Source organism: Elaeis guineensis, chromosome 3, assembly GCF_000442705.2.
Source record: "Elaeis guineensis isolate ETL-2024a chromosome 3, EG11, whole genome shotgun sequence".
Classification (NCBI taxonomy): Eukaryota; Viridiplantae; Streptophyta; class Magnoliopsida; order Arecales; family Arecaceae; genus Elaeis; species Elaeis guineensis.
Genome location: NC_025995.2, coordinates 100814285 through 100835785, shown reverse-complemented (window position 1 = coordinate 100835785; position 21501 = coordinate 100814285). Strand labels below are relative to the sequence as shown.

The following is a 21501-nucleotide window of genomic DNA, read 5'->3' as shown; positions in this document are numbered from 1 at the left end:
AGAACATAACATGTCAATTTAACATGAATTGATGCTGAGATGCCCCAACCTGACCTAATTCAAAGCAAAAAGATTTTGGTCTAAACAAGTGTGTTTGCTGCCACCATCATTGGGTTTATTAGTTGGCAGTTGGCGCCCGTATATTCGTGCTGAGTGAGGTGGGTTGGAACTGGAAAGCAGGAAAGGGAGCGTGTGTGGGTGCGTGTGAGTGAGTGAGTGTGTGTGTGTATAATTAAGCGTTCTTAGAACGGTTTGGCCTATTTGTATCTCAGTGCATGAGTAATATTAAAAGCAAGGCTAAAAAGTAGAATTTCTTTTGGACTCCTTTCATGTGGACCAACAGATTTCCTAAATTGCAGCTTTGACTTGGGCTTTTGTTAAGCGGTGATAGAAATAGACTGTTTCATTTGATGGTTTTTACCATCTGCTTGCACGACAAATGATTAAAGAAAAAACATGTGCTTATGATTTCCCCTATCCCTCCCCACGGAATGGAATGCAAAGGATGGCATCAATCTTGGTGAAGTGTGGCCTGCTCTTCTTCTATGAGAGAATAGTCGGTTCAAGCCCTAATGCCCTTGAAACATGTTTCCCATCCATATAGACGAGTCTCTTTTTTCTTCCAAAAAAAAAAAAAAAAGGTGAGTCTCTTTTGTTTTTTGGTAGGAAAAAGATGAGTCTCTTTGTTCCCGTCCACTACCATAGCTTTTCACCTGAACATCCTTCCTGTCTCTTTTTTTTAAACGGCTTTTCCGTGCGCAGACTGATTTGGACCACCCAAGGCAAGGGCCCAAAGCTTGGACTAGAGATGGGCAAGAAAAATCTCAAAATTTGGTGGTTTTAGACATTTAACCATGCTTTTACTTATGGTCGCCACAATTCAAACAGATGGGTGTAAAATTGCCCCAAGGTCCTTGTACTTGGTCCCATTGAATACAGAATTGGCTGCCCAACTAGTGAATCTAATGCCCGTGTTGACCAAGTCAACCAGCCTAAAGGTAATGGTAGAACTGGTGTTCGTGGCATTAATTTGCAACAGATTTCAATTCGACTAAATGCACTAGAGATGGTAAGTTCTTGACATACGAGCCCCACATTGATCTTTAGAGAGAGAGAGATGAGTTCAGTTTGAAAGCTCTTTTGACCGCATACGCCAAACCCTGCTGTAAAAAGCTCCTGACTACTCTCTCCCACAATATTCCTTAGAAAAAGACTACTCTCTCCCACAATGGGTGGATGACCATACATGCGGGTGGATGACTATACATGCAGCTTTTTATGTTGAGAGAGAGAGAGAGAGAGAGATTAATAGGTTGCTATAGCAATGACTGTGTGGAGGATTTGTTGCACCATAAATAGGGTAGGGTTGTTGAGTTCAGGGGGCAATCATAAGAGATTCCATCCACTTTCAAACAAGGAAACAAAGCTTTCAAATATGGACCTTTAATGAGCCTCCCCCTGCCCCTCTCTCTCTCTCTCTCTCTCTCTCTCTCTCTCAAGTGGGGAAATGATCGGGTCTTTCAAGTGAGGTCCACATATGAAAGTCTGAGTCCTGCCTGACAAATGTTTCCACTTCTAATAATTTTATATTCAGATAATATCTTCTGAGAACAAGCAAGTTAATTTACCGTATATTTCTCATTGTGGCAACTTCAGCTGTAGAAACTGATGCCCCATCCAGAATTTCAGATAGCGAAGCTTTATAGCAGGGCATTAAAACTTCAGTGCTGGATTCTTTAGGGATGTCTGATACCTTGTGAAGTTAGGTGGGGGAAAAAGATGGAAGTTAGGCCAAGTTTGGACCAAACAAAAGAAAGCAGCAATGGTACTGCTGCTCTGACTTGGTGGTTGGTTTGTTTCTTCGTCCTTATCTGCATGGGAGATGTATACGGGTTATTATTAACCTCCAAAAAATATAATGAGTTCTAGCACGGCATGACAAGGGCACAGCTCTGCTCAATTTTTCACAGGTGCATGCCCTTCCATTTGTGATTTATTCACATCATGTTTTGCTAAACTTTATAGATGGCCAGCATGACATGCGACAGACTATATCATTACACTAACAATTGCCTGTCATGCACCTGGATTATAATTGGGACCATCAAGACTTGGAAAGCATAGTGACTTACAGTCTAGCACATGTTTGTGTCGTAGAAATGCTTCAATCCACCATATATTATACCAAGATCTCCCTTATCAATTGAGCACTAGTCAACAAGATCTTTATGCTTCCAAGTTATTCTTCCAAGTTGAAAGAAGGGGTCTTAGATTTTAAAAAAGTTGAGAGACAGGGACTGGCGGTATGGATTTTGCATGACAGCGGGGCATTACTGCAGGAAAAGAGTTCTTTTAGATACCTTTGCATCTGGAATATTGAAAGGCTGAAGAAACCATAGTGGACTTCGCATTTATTAGTAATTGGACAAGTAATTGCGTTTGTTGGTTCCATTCTTTCAGTTCTGATTTCCATGCATGCATCTCACTACAGTACTTAGACCTCCTGCGCTGATAAGCTCTTCTAGTAAGTAGACTGCTCACCCTGATTCAAAAAAATTGATGAACCAGCATGTGTCTAAATTTTTAAGCTCCAGATTGAAATTATTGGAAATTTTTAAATGGTCTTTCATAGCTTCGGGCACCTATGTCATGTTTACCGTATTAATTCTTTGTTTTCAAAGCTTTCTTAGTTGTTTTGCAAACTTTTCAATAGCTTTTCATTAGCACGTTCGTCTGAAGATTGGAGTAATTTTACATTGCTTTTGAAAAGGTTCTTTCATGCCTTTACATGCTTTAAACATTTCAGAGGTTGTAAAATTTGTCCTTAATGTTTATGTACATGTTTCCTTTACAGACATGTTTGATCATCTCGAATAATCTATAAGTTGAACAACTACTCAACAAGCCACAGTGGACAGCCTTCTTTAGGAGATTGGGAATGAGTTAGAGCAATGCGGTCGGGTGAGCCCCTTCTATAAACTGCTAGTACTTTAGAATTTTCTTCTTTTTCCTCGAGCTGATTCTCTTCACCCTTCGTGTTGATTCCCTAGAGCTTTCCGGTTCTCTCTTACCCTATGCTATAAATCTAGACTGGTATATACAATGGATGAAGTGTATCTCTACCATATTCCTATATGATTTGCCAAGCTCAAAATTTTGGTAGCAAGAAACAGGTGATTCTTCTAGAACTGTTTGCATGAATTCTATTTGTGGTATCTAGTTTTGAGTTCTTTGACCTATAGCAAGTTGATTTATGATATTTCTTTAGGATGGCATGAGACTTGGTTGAACCTTTTTCTTTCTGCTTTTTACTAGTATGCATGTTCATGAGCATCTAGCTACGTGCATGGTTTTATGTGCGAACGTGTGTGTATGCATGCGAATCATATATAGCTATCGATAGAAAAGTCCTATGATATTCATATATAACCCACTCCTGTGCTAAGCACGAACTGTATCCATCTACACCCGCTTGTTATTCCAACTTTGTCATAAGCCATCCTCCATAGAGTACTACATCTATGCTCCTGTTGCATCATCAATCATCGCAAAAATGGTTCGCTTTATTGCTACTGATTTCAGGAGTTGCAGAACAAAATATAAGAAAGAATGAAGCACCATCATCCTCCTTCGGTCCGAGCATCATCATAAAGCACAATATAGAACATGTACCCACGGGGAAAAGAAACAAAATTAAAGAAGCAAGATTACCCGGGTAGTATGGATGTTTAACACATCCTTCTAATAGCGGGGACTCTAGTCTAAAAAAGATGAGGGATGGAAGTATTGATGGAAGCTTGCAGGATCCGGAGAGAGCACAATTTCTACAGTCCTCAGGATATCAAATCAGCTTAAAGGTAATTTATGTTACCATAATTGACAAATGTGGTACCCTGCCCAATGACATCTAATCAACCAACTTTTATCTACCAAAAAACTAAAAAAGATAACCAAGTTTTTATCCAGCTTTCTTCCCTCATACCTCACCACCTGCATGCCTGTTACCACATGGACAAAGGTGCCGACATCTTGATAAGACATAATAGTATAAGTTCATCACAATTTGATGAATATGATATCAGATACCCAGGCATACAGTGGGCATTATTGGTTGCCATTCAGCACTATAGCTGGAGACACAAATCCTTGTTTTATGTAAATGATGATCGTAGGCATTTGAGGACAGACTGGAGGAACACTGTCAGGATGTGTAAATTTATATGGATTCCTATAGCAAACTGCAACACTAAGACACCACCTAAAAAGTTCTACTACCAAACTTTGTCGCGATGATGTACTCAAGTGGTTGTCGCTAATGCCTTCTGTATTTTATATGATCATCTCTTGCACCATGGTGAACTGTCACTGATTTGTAAGAGGGCAACAACTAATGTTCTGCACATTCTTGGACTTGTTAGTTTAAATCATTAACTGCACACAACATAATGTTGATCACTTCATCAAACTGAGGTATTTATACACATGAAGGGTCCCCTCCAAACATAACATGACCAAGCAAATGTACCTGAGTCCCGATCTTAAGTTGAAGCTGTCTTTTCTTCACTAGGAAAATCGATGTTATCTTTGTTCTTATTCTAAACCTAAACCAGTGTGGGAGATAAGGATGAAAATATCTGCTATCTGGATTTGGATAAATCCCCACTAGAGACGTATATTTAGCTCAGTACTGCTTATTGTAGACCAGGATTCACTTCCTCTTCTAAAGTAGTACCTAAAGCTAGCCATGGGGAATTTTAATGGTTAACATACAGAGGAGATTCCTCCAGAAGGAAATCCAGAAATTTGCTCAGGAGCCCTAAAAAATTTCTTTTGGGTTCATGCAGATGAACAACGGTCAGTTATGTTGTCAGAAAAGTGTGCACCGAATATTATGTTACAGAAAATGAATCTTTCATCTATAACTAAATAAATAATAAACAGCAATTGCATTATCACAGATCTATTGTACAGTCTCAGATTCCTTTTCATTTTGGACATTTCAGCAAGTTAAAAGGTGAAATCACCTGATGCTTGATGCATCAAGGTAATGGTTCTGTTTAAAAAATATTCAAGACGTGCTGCGGAGAGTGAGGGGTCGAAGAGTTATCCAAAGCTTGTTGCTGGATTAGAGCACCTTTCCTTTCTACTTGATTCACCATAACGGAGACCTACTAATACTCTGCACCCAGATTTCTGCATTAATGATCTATATTAAAAGTTACAGTTGCATTCCAGGTGAATCCAACTAACAAAATTTTCAACCAATCCCCCTATTAGGCTCTTTTATGCACCAACTTGTGGCTTGCGTGCGGTAAAACCATCTTAGAATTTATTCCAGTAGGATCAGAGAGACATCAGGAATAAAGATTTCCTCATCTGGCTCCTAATATTACTCAAGAAATGAGTAAAAAATTAGCCTGACAGAAAATGAGGCACTACTGCAGGATTCCACGCAACCAAAGCTCTTAACCACACTAACCGGTCACCACAGCCTCAAACATTCCATGCTTGCCTTTTGTGCATCAAGCTGTAGGTGAGTTGAATCCACATAAGACACCTCCATTCTCTGCTAAAGAGCGAGTGGCTTTTTTCCCACAAGCGGGTCATCTCTATCTCAAATGGACCATGCTGCTGGCTTGCTGCCCCCAAGGAGCCAGAGACCCCTTGCCTTTGCTTCAGCACAGGAACAGACCTCAGCTGGCTTGATGCCTCCCCTCCCTCTCCCAATGTTTGTCGTTCAGCTCTGTCCGCTCGCCACTTGCTCTGAGCATCAGCATTGCTTTTTCTCAAGGTGCCAACGACCTTTTTGTACCACCCTTGGGATTCTTCCTTCATCTTTTACCACGAAGCATAAATAATTTAGCAGTGAAAGAGCTAAGAGTGCCTGATTAGTTCAGCCAAGGGAGATCATCAGTTGCTTCAGCTTTAAAGAGGAGATATAGGATAATAATGACAAGGCATTTCCCTTTTTAACTTGTGTTCTCATCTTATTCCCACCTTATTCCACCAGCCTACCAAACAGCTTGATATCCACACTTCTGAGCGACTCGTGGAGACGATTGTTGGGTCCCAGTCCCCACCTGCGCTCGCCCATGACCCCCTCTGGCTCAGATTCACTCGTCTTCCGGGTGGACCAGTCATGATCGATGGGTCATTTTCCTTACATTGGGATGGAAGGGTACCCTATGATAAGCTCTGGATGAGATCCATGGGAAAAAGCTGGGCAGATGCAGTTTTTAGAGGACTATTTTGGGGTAAGCAATACAAAAACGATGGTGACTGCTTGAGCCCAACACAATCTCAGCAATGCATGTTCTAAAGGTGCTCTGTGTTTTACCTCTAGAAAATTCAATTCCACAACATCCACCATAACATACAGAGGAGAACAATTATTTATTGGAGAATGATGTCATGTGGATAGCCTTTGCACTGCTTGCTTCTATAGCAAAAGGTGGTCCGGATGTACAATAAACTCTTTTATTATCAACAGGTTCCGTAGAAAGTTAGAAACGTGAAAGCTAAGGACTTCAAAGGAAACGCATAACACAGACATTACAGTTATATAACATGCTTGTACCTAACAAAGAAAAGAAATTGTACGGCAGCAAATCTTCTCCATTGCCGAATATTGAAAAATCCTACTTACCAGTTGTTAGGAGAGTGGATTCAGTGTCATTTAAACTTATATGGGCCATAGACGATAGATGCAGCACACCAGTCCACCATTGAGGAGAAGAAAACAAAGCCAATGGCCTCTGTGCTGAAGGCTGCTCTAATTTGATGAATAAGACTGTCCGAATCAATGGTCGGTTTATTTTTGTTTTCATTTGGGACCAAAGCCTAACTTTTGCTAACCTCAAATGAAGGTCATGGTTGTATGTTTCATGCCGTGGCACTTTCAGGTCTCTATGAACGAATCATTAGCATGCCCTGGTATATAATTGAATGGGGACAAGCAGAAGAGAAAAACTCCAAATGCTGAAGAGTCGGTGAATACATTAAAAACTTATCACATTACTAGCAAAGAAACAGTGATCCAAAAAAGAAAAGAAAAGAAAAAAACAAAGAGGTGAAAGCAGATATTCTTCGGTTCCTACAAAAGCATCTCATATATTGCTCAAACGATCACAAAAATTGATGAACTAAGAAACATCTGAAGGGAAGAGAACTCTTAACTTTTTCATGGAATACGACAAAACTCCTGGACATAATAAAATAAAGAACAATTTCCAAGTTCCAAGTTTCACCTCATGATCAAGGCCCTGGTCCTGGATAGGAAAAGGATCCAAAGATGCTCTCACTTTGTTCTCCAAGAGAGCAAATGAGAACGAGAGGTCTCAGCAAACTGGAGGCATAGGATGCATCCACTGCCCATCCGAAACCCATCACCATGCAGTATCGCTCTTGTGATGATCTCATAATGCTAGACGATGGTATTTTATAATGTGGTATTGATACAACAAGATCACATTACCCGTTCCCACTTCTAATATGCTCCCCCTCTGCTTCTATTTCGTCTTTGCAAAGAAAAGAAAGAGATGCGCCGAAAGATTGGTACCTAATGGCATTTCCACAACCCAAGCATGAGGGGGCAAAGACGATTAAAAATAAATGATAACAACAATGGAGCTATCCGGTCTTAATGGCATGGAGCATGAGAATTATCTGGTGGGCTATGAAAACTACCGTCCACCAAACTCACGCTCATTGCATTGAAGCAAAGCATCATCCGTTTGGAAGTAAGCTCCTCAGCGACACCCAGAAGTAGAGAAGAGCCTGGCTTGTTCTTCTTCCCTAGTATCTCTACCAAAAAGGCAAAGCCTATAGGATCTTCACAAAAGGAGGTGCATCATCCCTTGGCCCTGCAAGAGACCGGTACATGTATAACTTCTCAACGGCCTCACCATCATCTTTCTCCATGGCCTCACCATCATCTTTCTCAGGTCTGTCCCTGATCACTTCCACCACCAAGTGAGGCAGCCTCCGGGCCACTTCCTTGCAACCCCTAATCGAAAGCTTGCACGAAGACATCCACAAGAACCTCATGTTATAGTAATGGTGAATCCCAGAGAGAAGAGCTGCATCCCCGAAAGGGCTGTCCCTGATCTCAAGCTTCTGCAATTTGGGGCACCCCTCAAGCACATACCTCAGACCGGAGTCACTGTTCCCCGCGAAGGCCACCGACAGGGTCCTCACCGACTTCCCATACTTTCCAATGTACCCGAAGGCCTTGTCGGTCAGCAGGCCAGAAACAGCAAGCCTGGTGAGCTTCTTGCAGTTCATCACGATGGCCCCGAACCCCTCATCCATGGGTTCCCCGGTGAGGCGATCGGGGCGGCAGAAGCCCATGATGCAGAGACGGAACACGACCAACTCCGGGCAATTCCTGGACATGCTCACCACGGCAGCATTGGTCATTCGTTGGCAGAAGTAAAGAATCGATCGGAGCTTCGGACATCCCTCGGAAATTGCAATGAGGCCGATGTCCGATACAAAGCCCTCGGATTCCTCTGCTCCATCCAAAGGGAATACCCGGAGCTCACGGAGATCCTTGCAAGTCGCAGCCACTGCCTGGAGCCCTTCATCTTGAACGGTGTCAAGAACCTGAAGCAAGAAAATCCCTTATCAGTTGAATTCTAAGTAGGAGGAAGGAAGGAAGGAAGGAAGGAGACGATACCCAGAGAGTTTGGAGATTGTGGCAATGAATAATGACCGGCTCGAACTCCTCGGTGGTGATCACCGAGTATCCGAGATTGAGAGACACGAGGTTGGCACAAACCACGTAGATGGCAGGGAAGTACTCCAGAGAGTGGTTCCGGAAGCCCGAGAGGCACACCAGGGACCTGGAGGCGGCGAAGGCGGCCTCCAGCTCGGCGATCTCCATCTCCCACTCCCCCTGCCCCACCTCGAAGGAACCGGTGCCGAGGTCGGTGAGCTGCGGCGCCCGCACCATGAGGCGCCGGAGCTGGCCGACGGAGACGCGCTGGTTCACCCGCAGCCTCCGGAGGGAGGGGGAGCGCGCGACGAGCGCCTCCAACGCATCCATGTTCACCTCGCATCCCACGCAGTCGAAGACGAGCGACTCCAGGCTCGTCGTCGACTCCGGGAATCTCGACACCCAGTCCAGCGCCTGGTCCTCCAAGTCCTCCACGTCGTTCTCTATCAGATCCAGCACTCGGAGGTGCCTAAAAGAAAAAAAACCATCCATCTCTCCAATTAATAGCAGCCAGTACTCCACCACTAGTATTAGTCCTAAGGCTAAAAGAGATTGTATGCAACCGAATTGGATCTGATGATCGGAGGAGGAATGATCTCACACTGATACAATCATTCATTACCTGCAATGCTCGGCGATGGCGGCGAGGCCGGCGGTGCCGAAGCCGTCGCAGCAGATAAGAGTGAGGTCGTGGAAGGAGGGGAAGGAGCGGGCGAGGAGGTAGAGGTCGGCGTCCGAGACGGACATGCGCTTGAGGCAGAGGCGCTCGAGCCAGGGGTTGGCGGTGGCGAAGGCGGCGAGCCAGGGGGAGAAGCGGGCACCCCACCCTGCGGGGACGAGATCGAAGTCGGCGAAGCGGGGCTTGCCCTTGAGAACGAGCGCCCGGACGCGGGGGAAGCGCTCGACGGCGCGTGCCGGGGAGACGGCGTAGCAGTTGCCGATGAAGAGCTCGCGCCGGGTCTGGCCCTCGGCGCGGCACCAGGACCGGCACACCAGCGAGGCCGCGTTCCGGTCCCGGCGGCAGTCCAGGAACTGGAGCACGCTCTCGAGGACGTTCTCCAGGACCTGGTCGGAGAATGGCGGCGGAGGGCCGTCGCCACCGCCACCAGGGGGCTCCTCGTCCGACATCTCGGACGATCTCTCCTCTCTCATCAACCACAGATAAGAGGGGGAGGAGAAGGAGAAACGAAGGGAAGAATTATTACTACTTTTAGTATTATGAGGAGGAGGAGGAGGAGGACGTAAGGGTTTTAGTTTTTAGACGGTGACAGTGGAGTCATAGTCATGGCGAATTAGAGGTTAAATTATATGTTTGAGATCTGGAAGTAAAAGAAATGTAAAGAGCGAAAAGGGAGGAGAGGATACAGGGAATGGGAAGCGGTGGGATAGGGATACAAATGGAGACGAGAGCGAGTCATACCTGGCCTGGGCTCCTCGCATGGGGAATTAAAAGGTGGTGTTCTGTTTTTTGTTTTTTTTTTATTTGGTTACCACCACCCTTCCCCAGACTACACACTACTGGCTGTGCAACCTCTGAAGTCTGAGCATTGGGATTCTCCCATGTTCCTCACAACTGCAATGTCCGACATACCTAGTTATCCAACTCTATTATTTGGCCTTTTTATGGTTTGTGAGTTCATTCTATGCATAAATTAAGTTCATCACTCTGTCCTGTCCTTAATTTAATCAATCTGGCTTTCTTTAATCGAGTTGAGATGCATAATTTAACTTTGTTTTTGCTGTTTATTGATCAAGTTGGACTTTTTAATGCATTATTTATATATCAGATGTTCAATAAGCATGTCTGTATCTTTTGGTTTCCTTTTGATTTATATCCATTATTATTATCTAATATTTACAATTCAAGCATTTCTCGCCCATCATCCTTGTTTTCCTTTAGTTTGTAATTTTATTTTTCTAGATGAGTTTTTCTCTCTTCATTTGAGTTTTATTTTTTCCAAACCTGGAACAAGTTTACTATTATTTATGTAATTTGAGCTTCATGTCTCTATTTCATTTTACTTCCTCTATTCGATCCATCTTAATCTCTATGCCAGTTTTCCTCTCATATTCATGATATAAGCTTTTATAAAACTAATAATTTATTTTTGCTTATAATTAGAATGTATTTGCACCATCATCTTTGTAACCCTTTATTTGCACCGCCCATTCTATCTAAATGGAAAAGAAGATAAACTAAAGAAGGGTTGAAGACCCAACAAAAATATTATAGAAAAACAAAAACTCTAGGATTTTTATATCTAGGAAATAAAATTAATGATATTTTTTTAGAGAGCTCTTTTTTTTTTTTTTTTGCTTTGGATAGTTCGGCATTCTGTGCTGTATGGTGTAACTGGAGGAGAGTGCTCTTCTTATTTTCATTTTCTTACGAATTTTTAACATTTTAAGGAATTGACAAAGATTACCAATAATGCATCCCTTTGAGCCCCTTCTTTTAAAAGTATTGTTGACATGCTAGGGTAATAAAATATGAAGGAAGGGGATGCACTTGTGATCTATCTTCTTTATCATTCATTTGGTGTCACTTTTTTACCAATCGATCTTTGCTGTAAATGTGATTGTAAAAATATATCTGGATAAGCAGTGAGGATTAAGTTATGATCATCTCCCAAATTGTTGCACTTTTATTAAAATGTTAAGATTTGAGAATTCTAGATGTTGACTCATGAACACATAAATATGAGTGACTCAAGCTATTAAACATTTGAATAATGGTTCATCATGGTCCTCCCTTTTGTTGTGGGCTTAGGTGGCAGTATGAAACATGAAGCCATAATTAATGAATTTAGATAGAAAATCATTTTAACTTTTGGTAAATTGAGAAAATAGGGGAGGAAACTTTTAAAAATACAAAGACTATATGGTGGCTTTACAAAATTTATTAATCAATGAATCGAAGAGCACCCTTTTGTGACTCAAATGATGATCCAGTTGTTATTTTCCATGATAAATTTTAGTCTAGGATATCCCATCTTTAATGTTGATTATGGATTTAGAATTTCTTAAAAAAAAGAAATTTCATTGATGACCATAAAAAGTTTTGACTTACATGTGCAATATTTTTTTAAAAAAAATATTTTATAATATTAAAATAGTTATCTACCAACTCATTTTAATTTGGCTAGCTTATATTCCTCTCTGCTTGAGAGAGAATCAAAGTTCAAACTTTGGCAATAGCATCCGACAATATTTCTCAGTATCTAACTCTAATTTTTGACTTTTTGATTGCACACGTGTTATCTTATTTTCTACTTAACTTGATTGCTACTTATATGGGATATTGACATAACCAAACTTACTAAGATATAATAATGTCTCTAGCTCTTGTTGTGGTTTAATAAACAGCATTTATTTTCATGGGTAATATAGGCAAGCACATTAGCAGCTAAATTATTTTTCTCTAAAGGGATTAGTTTATTTCTGTTAATACATATAAACTGATCTCATCATCGAACCATGTAGCAACATCAGAGTTATCTAAGAATTATATTGATTAAGATCAGATCGGCTAAATATCAATATATTTCGATCTTCAGCTCAACTGTATATCGATCTGAGCTGATCAGAGTTGATTCTTAATAAAGCATGATGATCAGCTCAGCTATTTATCGGTCTACCATAAGAAACATCGGTCCAGAATCGATGTAACTCCAAAATACGGACAGTTATCTTATAGCTATCATCTAACTCAACAGTAGCTGTCTTCCAATTATGCTACAGCTAATCTACACATGGATTGACATAATCAACGATCCTTATACAGTTAGATGTTCTGTTATAATAAACTAACGACCTAATAAATTTTTCTAATGACCTAACGGCTTAAGCAAGCATTCTCTATCTAAAAAGGGGACAAGATATCCTCCAGGAGGTAAGTCATAATTCACAGAGTTCAAATTTTACCAATCTCTTTCCCCACTGAAGGGAACCAAAAAACTCTTATTCTCTCCACCAAAATTTTTCTTTTCACCTTCCATTTTTCTCTATTTTTACTATCTATTCTCAAAGCTCCGACTGACTCAAGCATCGAAAGATTCTAAACTAGAGGGTATTCTACTGATCCTAGAACTTCTTTTGCAAGTTTATTTGTGGTCTACATCGATATAGCCTTTTGCAACACTCCAACTTGATCCAGCACCGATCTCATCATATTTTCCCTGGAACCCGTGGCAACAATATCAAATTTAAAGATTATAATATCATAAATCCTTTAACCAAAATCAAATCCTTCAGGTAGCGACATTTTTTTCCTTTGAACATGTCTGCTGGAACTTTTGGATCACTGTCCTTATCATTCGAACAGTTGCACAAATAAAACTGGAAATATTACCAAAATTTGTACTGATAGGCCAAATGAGTAAAAGGGCCCAGGTATGCAGCAGTAACCGAGTGGAACCCTGTTGCTTTGAGCCGGTGGTTGTAACGGATAAGAAAAATGATGATGGGATATGTACCTGTTAACCCAAGGAGGGCAATCTTCTGTACATAAGAAATTTGCCGGCCAAGGATAGGCAATTTTTGACCCAGCCAAGCCTACTCAATCTAAGCCAAGTTCGGTTACATAATTATCATCTTGGGATTGGTTGGTCAGAAAATTTAACCTGAATTTGCTAATAGGATATCTTCACATTTTTAAGCGGAGTTATGAACCATTTCAAATCGTGACTAATTGCACAGCAAAGGTCGTCTTAAGTGAGTGCTACTATGTTAACTTTGGTGGAAACCAGTAGGTAAAGAAATTTGCAGGATAAGCCTAGTTCAATTTGTGCAAGAAATTGGCAATACATAATGGTTGAGCTATGACGTTATGGAGGGATCTATTTTTTATGTCGAAAGTGGAACCTGTCATTTGCTTAAATTGTTAGAAGTTATATATATATATAAAAAAAAAAAAAGGGTTGCGGTAAAAGCTTAACATTCTTACATCGAGATTTTTGCTCTGATCAGAAAAATTACTTTTCTTCCTAGGTTGATGGTTAATGATAGGTATTGTTTTAGGTTTTTATCTCTTGTAAACGGCATTTTGTGTTACTTGTATCCATGATAGCTTCAAACTTGCATGATCTCAAACTTGTATCCATCAACCAACGTTCTACGTTTATGGCAAGACTGCTGTTTGAAGTTGTTAATCCAGAAAATGAGCAGCAATCACAAGGTTGATGTCAAAATGAGTTTGGTCTTAAATTGATCTAACTTTGGCAGATGCATCTCGATCAGTCATCGCCGATAGACAGGATAGGGCTTGTGCTAATACAAATGAAAATACATACTCTTATCAAACAAGATTAAGTTGGACCATATTTTCTTACTAATGTGTTTCGATTTTGCCCAATAATTGTAAAAGGTCCAACATAGTGTTTGCTCCAATGAACTAAGCTAAATTCTAATTGTAGTTTGGCAAAGAAATTAATTGGCTAAAGATGACTAGAGGCATCATAGAAACAATGACCAACAGAGGGCTCAATTAATTACATGAACCAACTTTTTAGTAATGGACATGGTATAAAGGTGTTGATGTTGAATTGTAGGAGATGGAAGAGAAATTTAGCAACTGTTCATTTATATGCATTAAGCCTTTATCTGCATGGCATGATTTAGATTGTACATACAAGGGGACAAGATGGTCCACAATAAGTGTACTACTCCCAGATCCCTTTCATCATCCATCTGTTATATCTTATCCGGTTATCCAGAATCCACTTTAGGTCAGGTCAATGTGATAATAAAGCTAGTACCATAGAAATCTCCTCATCTACTCTCTTTATTGTGTGACATTTGCTTGAGACTAAAGAAGAGGTGGACAGAAAATTAATAGCAGCCTGGTGCATCATTTAGGGGAAATTTAGAAGGAAAAGCTATGATAACTTTGGATCAGTTTATATTTTATTATCATGAACATTCCTAGAAGTTTTAGATATCCATGGCTTACCTATTATTTGTCTGGGTAAGTAAAAGGATTCATGGGTTATCTATCATTATAATTAAGTTAAAATAAATAACACAGAAGGGAAGCATCTTTAGCAAATATTCTGTCAAACATTTTGCTAGTACATGCTAAAGAGGAGGTAAAGTAGAGGAGAGGGAAGGGAAGAGAAAATCCTTTTAATTAATATACCTATTCAAGCAGCTGCCACTCATCCTCCAAGTATTTTGATTGTGAGTCTTCTTACTGCAAGAGATTCTTGATTTGCTGTCACGAGCCAGCAAGCTACTTGACTTATGTTATAATTTAAGTTGCACAGATTCGTAGACTGACCTATACCTGTAACTTCAACTGTATGTAGCTCCATTTATAGAACTCCAAAGAGTCGCTTAGAGTACTGCAGTACAAAATGTACATAGATGGCTGTGACCAACTTATGTAGGTTCTTCAAGCAAAAGCGTGTTCCACAATTATTCCTACTGTTTGATAAATTCTTTTCTTTTTTTCCCAAAGCTTAGTTCAAACGATCCATGCACAACCTTGGAGTAAATATTTTCTTTCCTCAGCACAAGACTCAATTTTTAGATGCACATTGAGGAAGTTCGGCTTAAAGTGAAATTTTGAGGGAAGTAAATTCATGGGTGTACGACTTCACAATTAAGACAAATGGTCAGTTGGCGATAGAAACATCAGAAAAATAACCTACAGAATTTAAATATGAGTGCTAGCCTTGTCATCATCTTTTCAGTTTTCTATTTAACTACCAGTCTTATTAGCATAGGCTTAGTGCCTCCTTAAATAGCTAGAATCATTGGGTCATGCACAAACATCTATGTTTTAATTAGAATGCATCAACATCTATTACTTATTACATTACCAAAACTTTAAAATTAAGTGGACTGCCTATGCATCCATGTGGCTGCTTTTTCCCAGCTTCGAAATATTGACTAACAAAAAAAAGGAGGAAATTCATTCACTCAAAATTGATCACACACCCAAGTCTTCGTTCTCTAAAGTCACACTGCTTACTTTTCCATTTATTTTGGACAAGATCCCAGCCATCCTTGAATATACCCTTCCTCAGATATACTACCATCTGTAAAATTTTATCATTTGCATGCTTTCTACATTCTTAGAGTATGTGCTTCGAGACAACGATAAAATTGCTCCATTATGATCCGAAGACCATAGATTTGAAATATTCAAAATAGTCTCTAAAATTAAGTTTGTGTATCCCAGACCTTCCAATGGAAGGAATCTCATTAACTAGATCATTTTTTTGTTTTCTTTTTTAAAATGTTTTCACGTTCATGTTAAGACTATGCTCTAATAGGATCTGAGGCTGAGCAAATAATCGAAATCTAAAGAAACCCATCCAATCTGATCCAATAAACACCAATTTCTATCGGTTGAAAGACATAAATCGGATAGAATCGGATTGAAATTTATAAAAAATCGATTATTTACAATCGGATTCAATTTCTATATTTTTTAACTGTATGAAACCGAATTAAACCGATGTAGTATTTTACAAACTCACTTTTATTTTGGGACGGCATTATTTAGACTTCAATATTTTATTCTAAAAAATATCGCATCATCTATTGACATTCATGAAAATATTCATATTGAATTATCGATGAAAGCATATTAATTTGAGATAATTCTAAAGTGAAAGCTTTCAGATATAGTTACTTTCAGATGAGTAAATCTTTTATTTTTCTATTTTATTTTATATAGTTTAAAAAAAAATTTAAAATTTAAAATTTATAAGATTTAAATCTTTTTTATATTAAATTAATAAAAATAAATAAATAAGTTTCAATGAACCAACATTGGACTTAAAATCAATATTGGGTCAATATTGAAGTCCAAACTCACACAATCCATCCGAACCCGTTACAAATCGTTTACTTCAGTTTCAAACGATTTATACATAATAAACGATTGACAGCGGGTTGAATTTTTTTCAATCCGATTGGATTCGATCGGATAAAATTTTTCTATCAATCCGATCAAATCCAACCCATGTTTAGCCCTAATAGGATCACATGAATCCATTGCTATCATTGTCTAAATTATTTTTTGAGATTTTAGATAGAAGCCAAACTAAAGTGTCCATAAATTTTTTCTTAAAAAAAAAAAAAAAAATTGGACTATCCCCATTTGTGGTTTTATGGGTACACATAAGATCTAAAAAAAAAAAAATAGTATCTTTATATTTCAAGACTGATGGTAGTACATGGGTAATTGGATTCTTCAATATCAATAGTATCAGTTGCCAAACTTTATCACAGCCCTGAATTCTCCAAAATAAGAGGACAAAAGCAAGCGGGCATGAGCATGAAACCGCCAATCTGTCTCAAATCGAAGGGATGTGGTGAAAGACTCGCTCACACTCACACCCCCACAGAAGCTCTCAAGTCTTCATTGGTACAATGCAATGCCTTGAAGCCATTAAATTACTCGAGGCCCACCTCATGAATGATTGAGGGTGGAACCATCACTCAAAAGTCCTCCACCACTTCTGTTCTTAGTTTATTCATATCCTGAAGGGGGGAGGGAGAGAGAGAGGGACACGACAAACAAAAGCGAGATCCAATGCAGTGTAGCTATCTCTTGGACATGATCCATGACACACCGTCACAAGACCCATCTAGGCTTTGAGAAGTTAAGTGAAATGGCCTTTGATTGGATTGCCTCACCTTCCCTCACACCCCCAACAAGTAGTCCACAGCTCAAAGAACAATTCAATATAGCTTGGCTTCATGAGGGATTGCTCTTCAAATGCCTTGGGCCCCCTTGCATCAACTTGTGTAGGCTTTGTTGGATGCCAAGGGTAGTGGAGGCCCCTTGCCTCTGTGTTTGTCCTTTTGCCATATGCTGGCGTGCACGCTCCCTTGGCCAGAACGGGGATCTGAAAGGTATTTTGAGTTGGTGCAAACGAGTGCATATTTTGTGTTGGGAATTTGAGTGCCAATCCTTCCTTTGTGTAGCTCTTTTTAGGTGGCCCATGTAGGAGGGAATCCAGGTGCTTGCTTCCCTTGGATTAGGGTTGAAAGAGGATTCTAGCATTGATTTGAAAGATTTGGAGCCATGACTTGACTGATTTAAGGGTTTGGTTTGGATCACATATGTATTTATGGGTCAGATCATGGGGCATGCTTGAATTATTTCGGCCTTGACATATTTAGCTCAGGTCCAATGTCCATCTATGATGCACTTGAATGATGAATCCAGCCCAATAGGAGAAGAGTGAACTGAAGCCTTCAGCGCAAACCGGAGTGGGGTCCTCCCGGACCTGCATGACTGGCTTGGTGATCTAGGCTTGGTTGTACAAGACATAGCTCGGTTGAGACAGATTTTGGAGCGAAGTATGTATGAGTTTTTAAGATTATAGCATCTGCCATTGTTGTGATTAGTTGGATTCTAGCAAAGAACAGACCCATTATTCAAACATTTCTTCATGGAGTCTAAGGAGGAAATGGATATACATTCAAGAAAGCAACAAAGGTGATAGCATGATAACAGAGTATGATAAGCATCACGCAGAACTAATTATGATGTCCATGGCATACACATGACGCAATAGCTTTTGACAAAGAAAAAAACAAGATTGTTCGAATCGATTATTATGCATGATGGGTAAAAAAAAAAAATGGTTGTCTTGAATGTTGGGTGGTGCTACATATGATTTACTACCTGGTAAAAATGTTCGTTTTGACACTCGCATAAGTTTTCATTAAAAAATAAAAAAAGACAATCCCATAGGAAGGCTAGGCAGCAAGCAACAAGCTGATATCATATCAACTTGCAACTAGACGGAGAACAAAGGAAGAATTTTATGGTCATGAAAAGCTAGCTTTTTGGAATATTAAAGTTTCGATCATGATGGCACACGAGGAGCAGTAAAAGGTTGTATGGTCATTCTATTCTCTGGATGGTTCCCTCCAAAAATCCCTTTTCCTTTCTTTTTCTTTTGTTCACCAATTCTTCGAAATATCATGGCTGGTATCAATAATCCTACCATAAAAATCACAGAAGGATGGTGCAAATTAATTGGTGTATGCTCCAAAATAAATCTATGCTAATCAATGAAGCTTTTGAAATCTCTCTCCAAGCAAATGGATAAATGCATATCATCGAGATAAAATACTCTTTGAAATATCTGTACGAAAATTGATGCGAATTAGTTCGTAAGACATCTACGCTTCACAAATATGTATGCACATCGCACAGAAATCATATGCGAACTCCATGGGTAAAGGCGCAGCGAGAGCATAAAATATCTATGCGGATATACGTCCGCATAGAAAACTAGATGCAGAGATTTATGCGACGTCTACATAATATTTCTGTGCGGAAAACGACCATACAGAAAGAATATGCGGTTCAAGAGTGTGCATATAACATTTTATGCGTACACAATACCGCATAGAAGAATAGGCGGATATTCGCACTTCCGGTGCGGACGAGTGTGTATAACATCTATGCGGATCTTTGGAGCCCGCATATAAATTTAAATGCGGACAGTTGTGTTTGAGAATCAGGGTGCTTAGCACGTGGCAGTCAGCTGTCAGATCGAGGTGGGGAACCCCATAGTCTTATCGTGCTCCTCAGGCACATACACGCCGCAGTGGAGGGCCATCGAGGCGGCGGACAGGGCCTCCGGTAATCTCCTCGTCACCATCGTGACCGAAGGCGTGGCGGAGGCGGCCAATGCTGAGTGTCGAATGCCAGGTGCGGAAGGATGCAGAGGGCCGCGATGGAAGACCGATGAAGAGAAAAATGAATAAGAGAAGGCTTTTCTTTTTCTGGAAGCGTCGAGCCCATCCACGCGACGCAATGGACCCGAAATATGATTCCCGCCTCAGAGGGCAAAATTGGATCCGTCTGCGATTCCCAACGTGGCAGCATCTTAAAACCCGATGCAATAATTTCTACGTGAACAGACCTGACTTAGGATTTGGAATGACAAATCTAACTAAAGTTTAAACTTGCTCTCTCTTGATCCTCTTTGTTATTGTCCGCTTATCACTAGTTTTAATTGTTTAGTTCAAGAGAAATTTATTAAATATGGTTAGCTTGAGGGATTACCGAAAATTAAGTTGTGGGCAGTGGGCTCTTCAAGAGAAGTTGTTTACCGGTGCTAACCTGATCTTCCTAGAAATTAACTGTATATACTGCAGTTAATCCGCATTTTATCTGCAGGTTGAATCGATTTCGCATCTTCTTTCCCTAACAATGTGGATTGTTGTTAGAGCTGCCAACATGGGCTGGTCCAGTCCGATCTGGCTCAGTCTACAAAGACTTAAAATTTGATGGACTGGGCCGGACTAGGCCCAGCCAAAAAATGAGACAGCATATACCTGGTCTAGCTCAGTCCTTCAAGAGGTGTGGGTCAGAACGGACCAATCCATCACTGCTGATCTATAAATATTGTAGATAATTGAATTTTTATTTAACTCTAAATCTTAAAAGATGTGGTGCTCTAAGATAATTGAACCACCAGTAATCTTGCATTCAGGTTAACACCCTCCCTAGAAATTCCTCGTTTTCTCGTTTCTTCCTGCACATTGATGAGCATAGCATTTCTCTTTGCTCGGAAAGAAAAGGTGACTTTCAAGACTGAAGGAGAGATCAAAAGAGAATGGAAGGGAAAGCTGCCACTCTGCTTATGTCAATTCCATCCCTAATTCCTACGGCGGCAATTCCCTCTCTCTCATATATCCTCCATACAAAGCGGAAAGAATTTGAAGGTGGATTATGATCTATAAGCTTCCAATATGCTCTAGAAAGTACTTGCACACACTATGATGATTCCAATGAGGATTATGATTGGCTTGTGGCCGGTTTTAATGAATTCTTACTGCAGTATCTCTTAGTCTCATAATATAAGACATTATCCAAATAGACTAATCAGAAAGTATTATTTAGATTTTTTCAATTTTATATAAATATTTAAATTTTTTTTAATAAATAATTGATATGAAACTAAATATATATTCACACTGGCCTTCACATTGTAATATCTTATCATTGAGTATATCATTATCTGTTAGATTATTTAGTTTGTAATGTTTTTATTCTATTAAATAATTTAATGGTATCCTATTTTCACGCTAAGGATGATCACATGGATACAGAGAGGACTTGTTGGTATTGGCGGAATTCTCCTAGTATATTATCTTAAGGTCTTTAAGATCCAAGCAAACATGGATGGCAGATATTATCGATTGGGATTTAAATGATTATGCAATACCATGGACAATCATGGAGAAGACGGTGCGTTGAAGCAGAGACGTAGGAGGTTCAACATACTTGGCCACACGTTGTACTCAAAATTGAGTGATATAACAGCATGTTAAGGTGTTAACCTTTTTGGCTAGGAAAAGTGCGACACCAAGAAAATTCTGCTCTCGCCTAATGTCCACAATGTTTCCACAAAAAAGTCGGGGTCAGTATGGTCTAATTGTTCTTAAGGTTGATTGTTTAATATGTAACTCTATTTATTATCTAAAATAGAAGTTTAGTTTGTACCACGTTCTTCTTTCACTACGTAGACACTAGTATTAATAACACCATATTAATCTACTAATCGATTGATAAAGTTCATTATTTAATAATGGGTGACACTTGTATTAAGATATTCACGAATCATTAAACTTCGTTACTTAATAAAATTTCACTATGAAACTGTTGGGATATCTGATTTTGCCCGGCCCATACTCGGCATAACCGACGATTCTCCGATCAAGTCCGACGATTTCAATTGAAGGGTCGACCAGCACATTGTCCGAGCCCTGATCGTCCAGCTCTTAATCCCGACAACTACTCGGCC

At 39.9% G+C, this 21501-nt stretch overlaps 1 protein-coding gene across 1 annotated transcript; it reads right to left on the bottom strand.

Moving 5' to 3' along the window:
- Positions 1 to 7410: 7410 nt before the first annotated feature.
- On the bottom strand, positions 7411 to 9969 carry LOC105041417 (transport inhibitor response 1-like protein). The gene is made up of 3 exons (XM_010918391.4): positions 9339 to 9969; positions 8678 to 9185; positions 7411 to 8604 (listed from the first exon to the last, which is right to left on the bottom strand). Exons 1-3 carry the CDS (start codon positions 9866 to 9868, stop codon positions 7822 to 7824), a joined length of 1821 nt encoding a protein of 606 aa, XP_010916693.1. The 5' UTR covers positions 9869 to 9969; the 3' UTR covers positions 7411 to 7821.
- Between the last annotated feature and the right edge of the window lie 11532 nt (positions 9970 to 21501).

Coding starts and splice junctions, on each gene's coding strand:
- LOC105041417 (XM_010918391.4), bottom strand. CDS start 9,868: ATGAGAGAGGAGAGATCGTCCGAGATGTCGGACGAGGAGCCCCCTGGT. Junction 9,186..9,338: donor GCCATCGCCGAGCATTGCAG/GTAATGAATGAT, acceptor TTTTTCTTTTAG/GCACCTCCGAGTGCTGGATC. Junction 8,605..8,677: donor ACAATCTCCAAACTCTCTGG/GTATCGTCTCCT, acceptor TTCTTGCTTCAG/GTTCTTGACACCGTTCAAGA.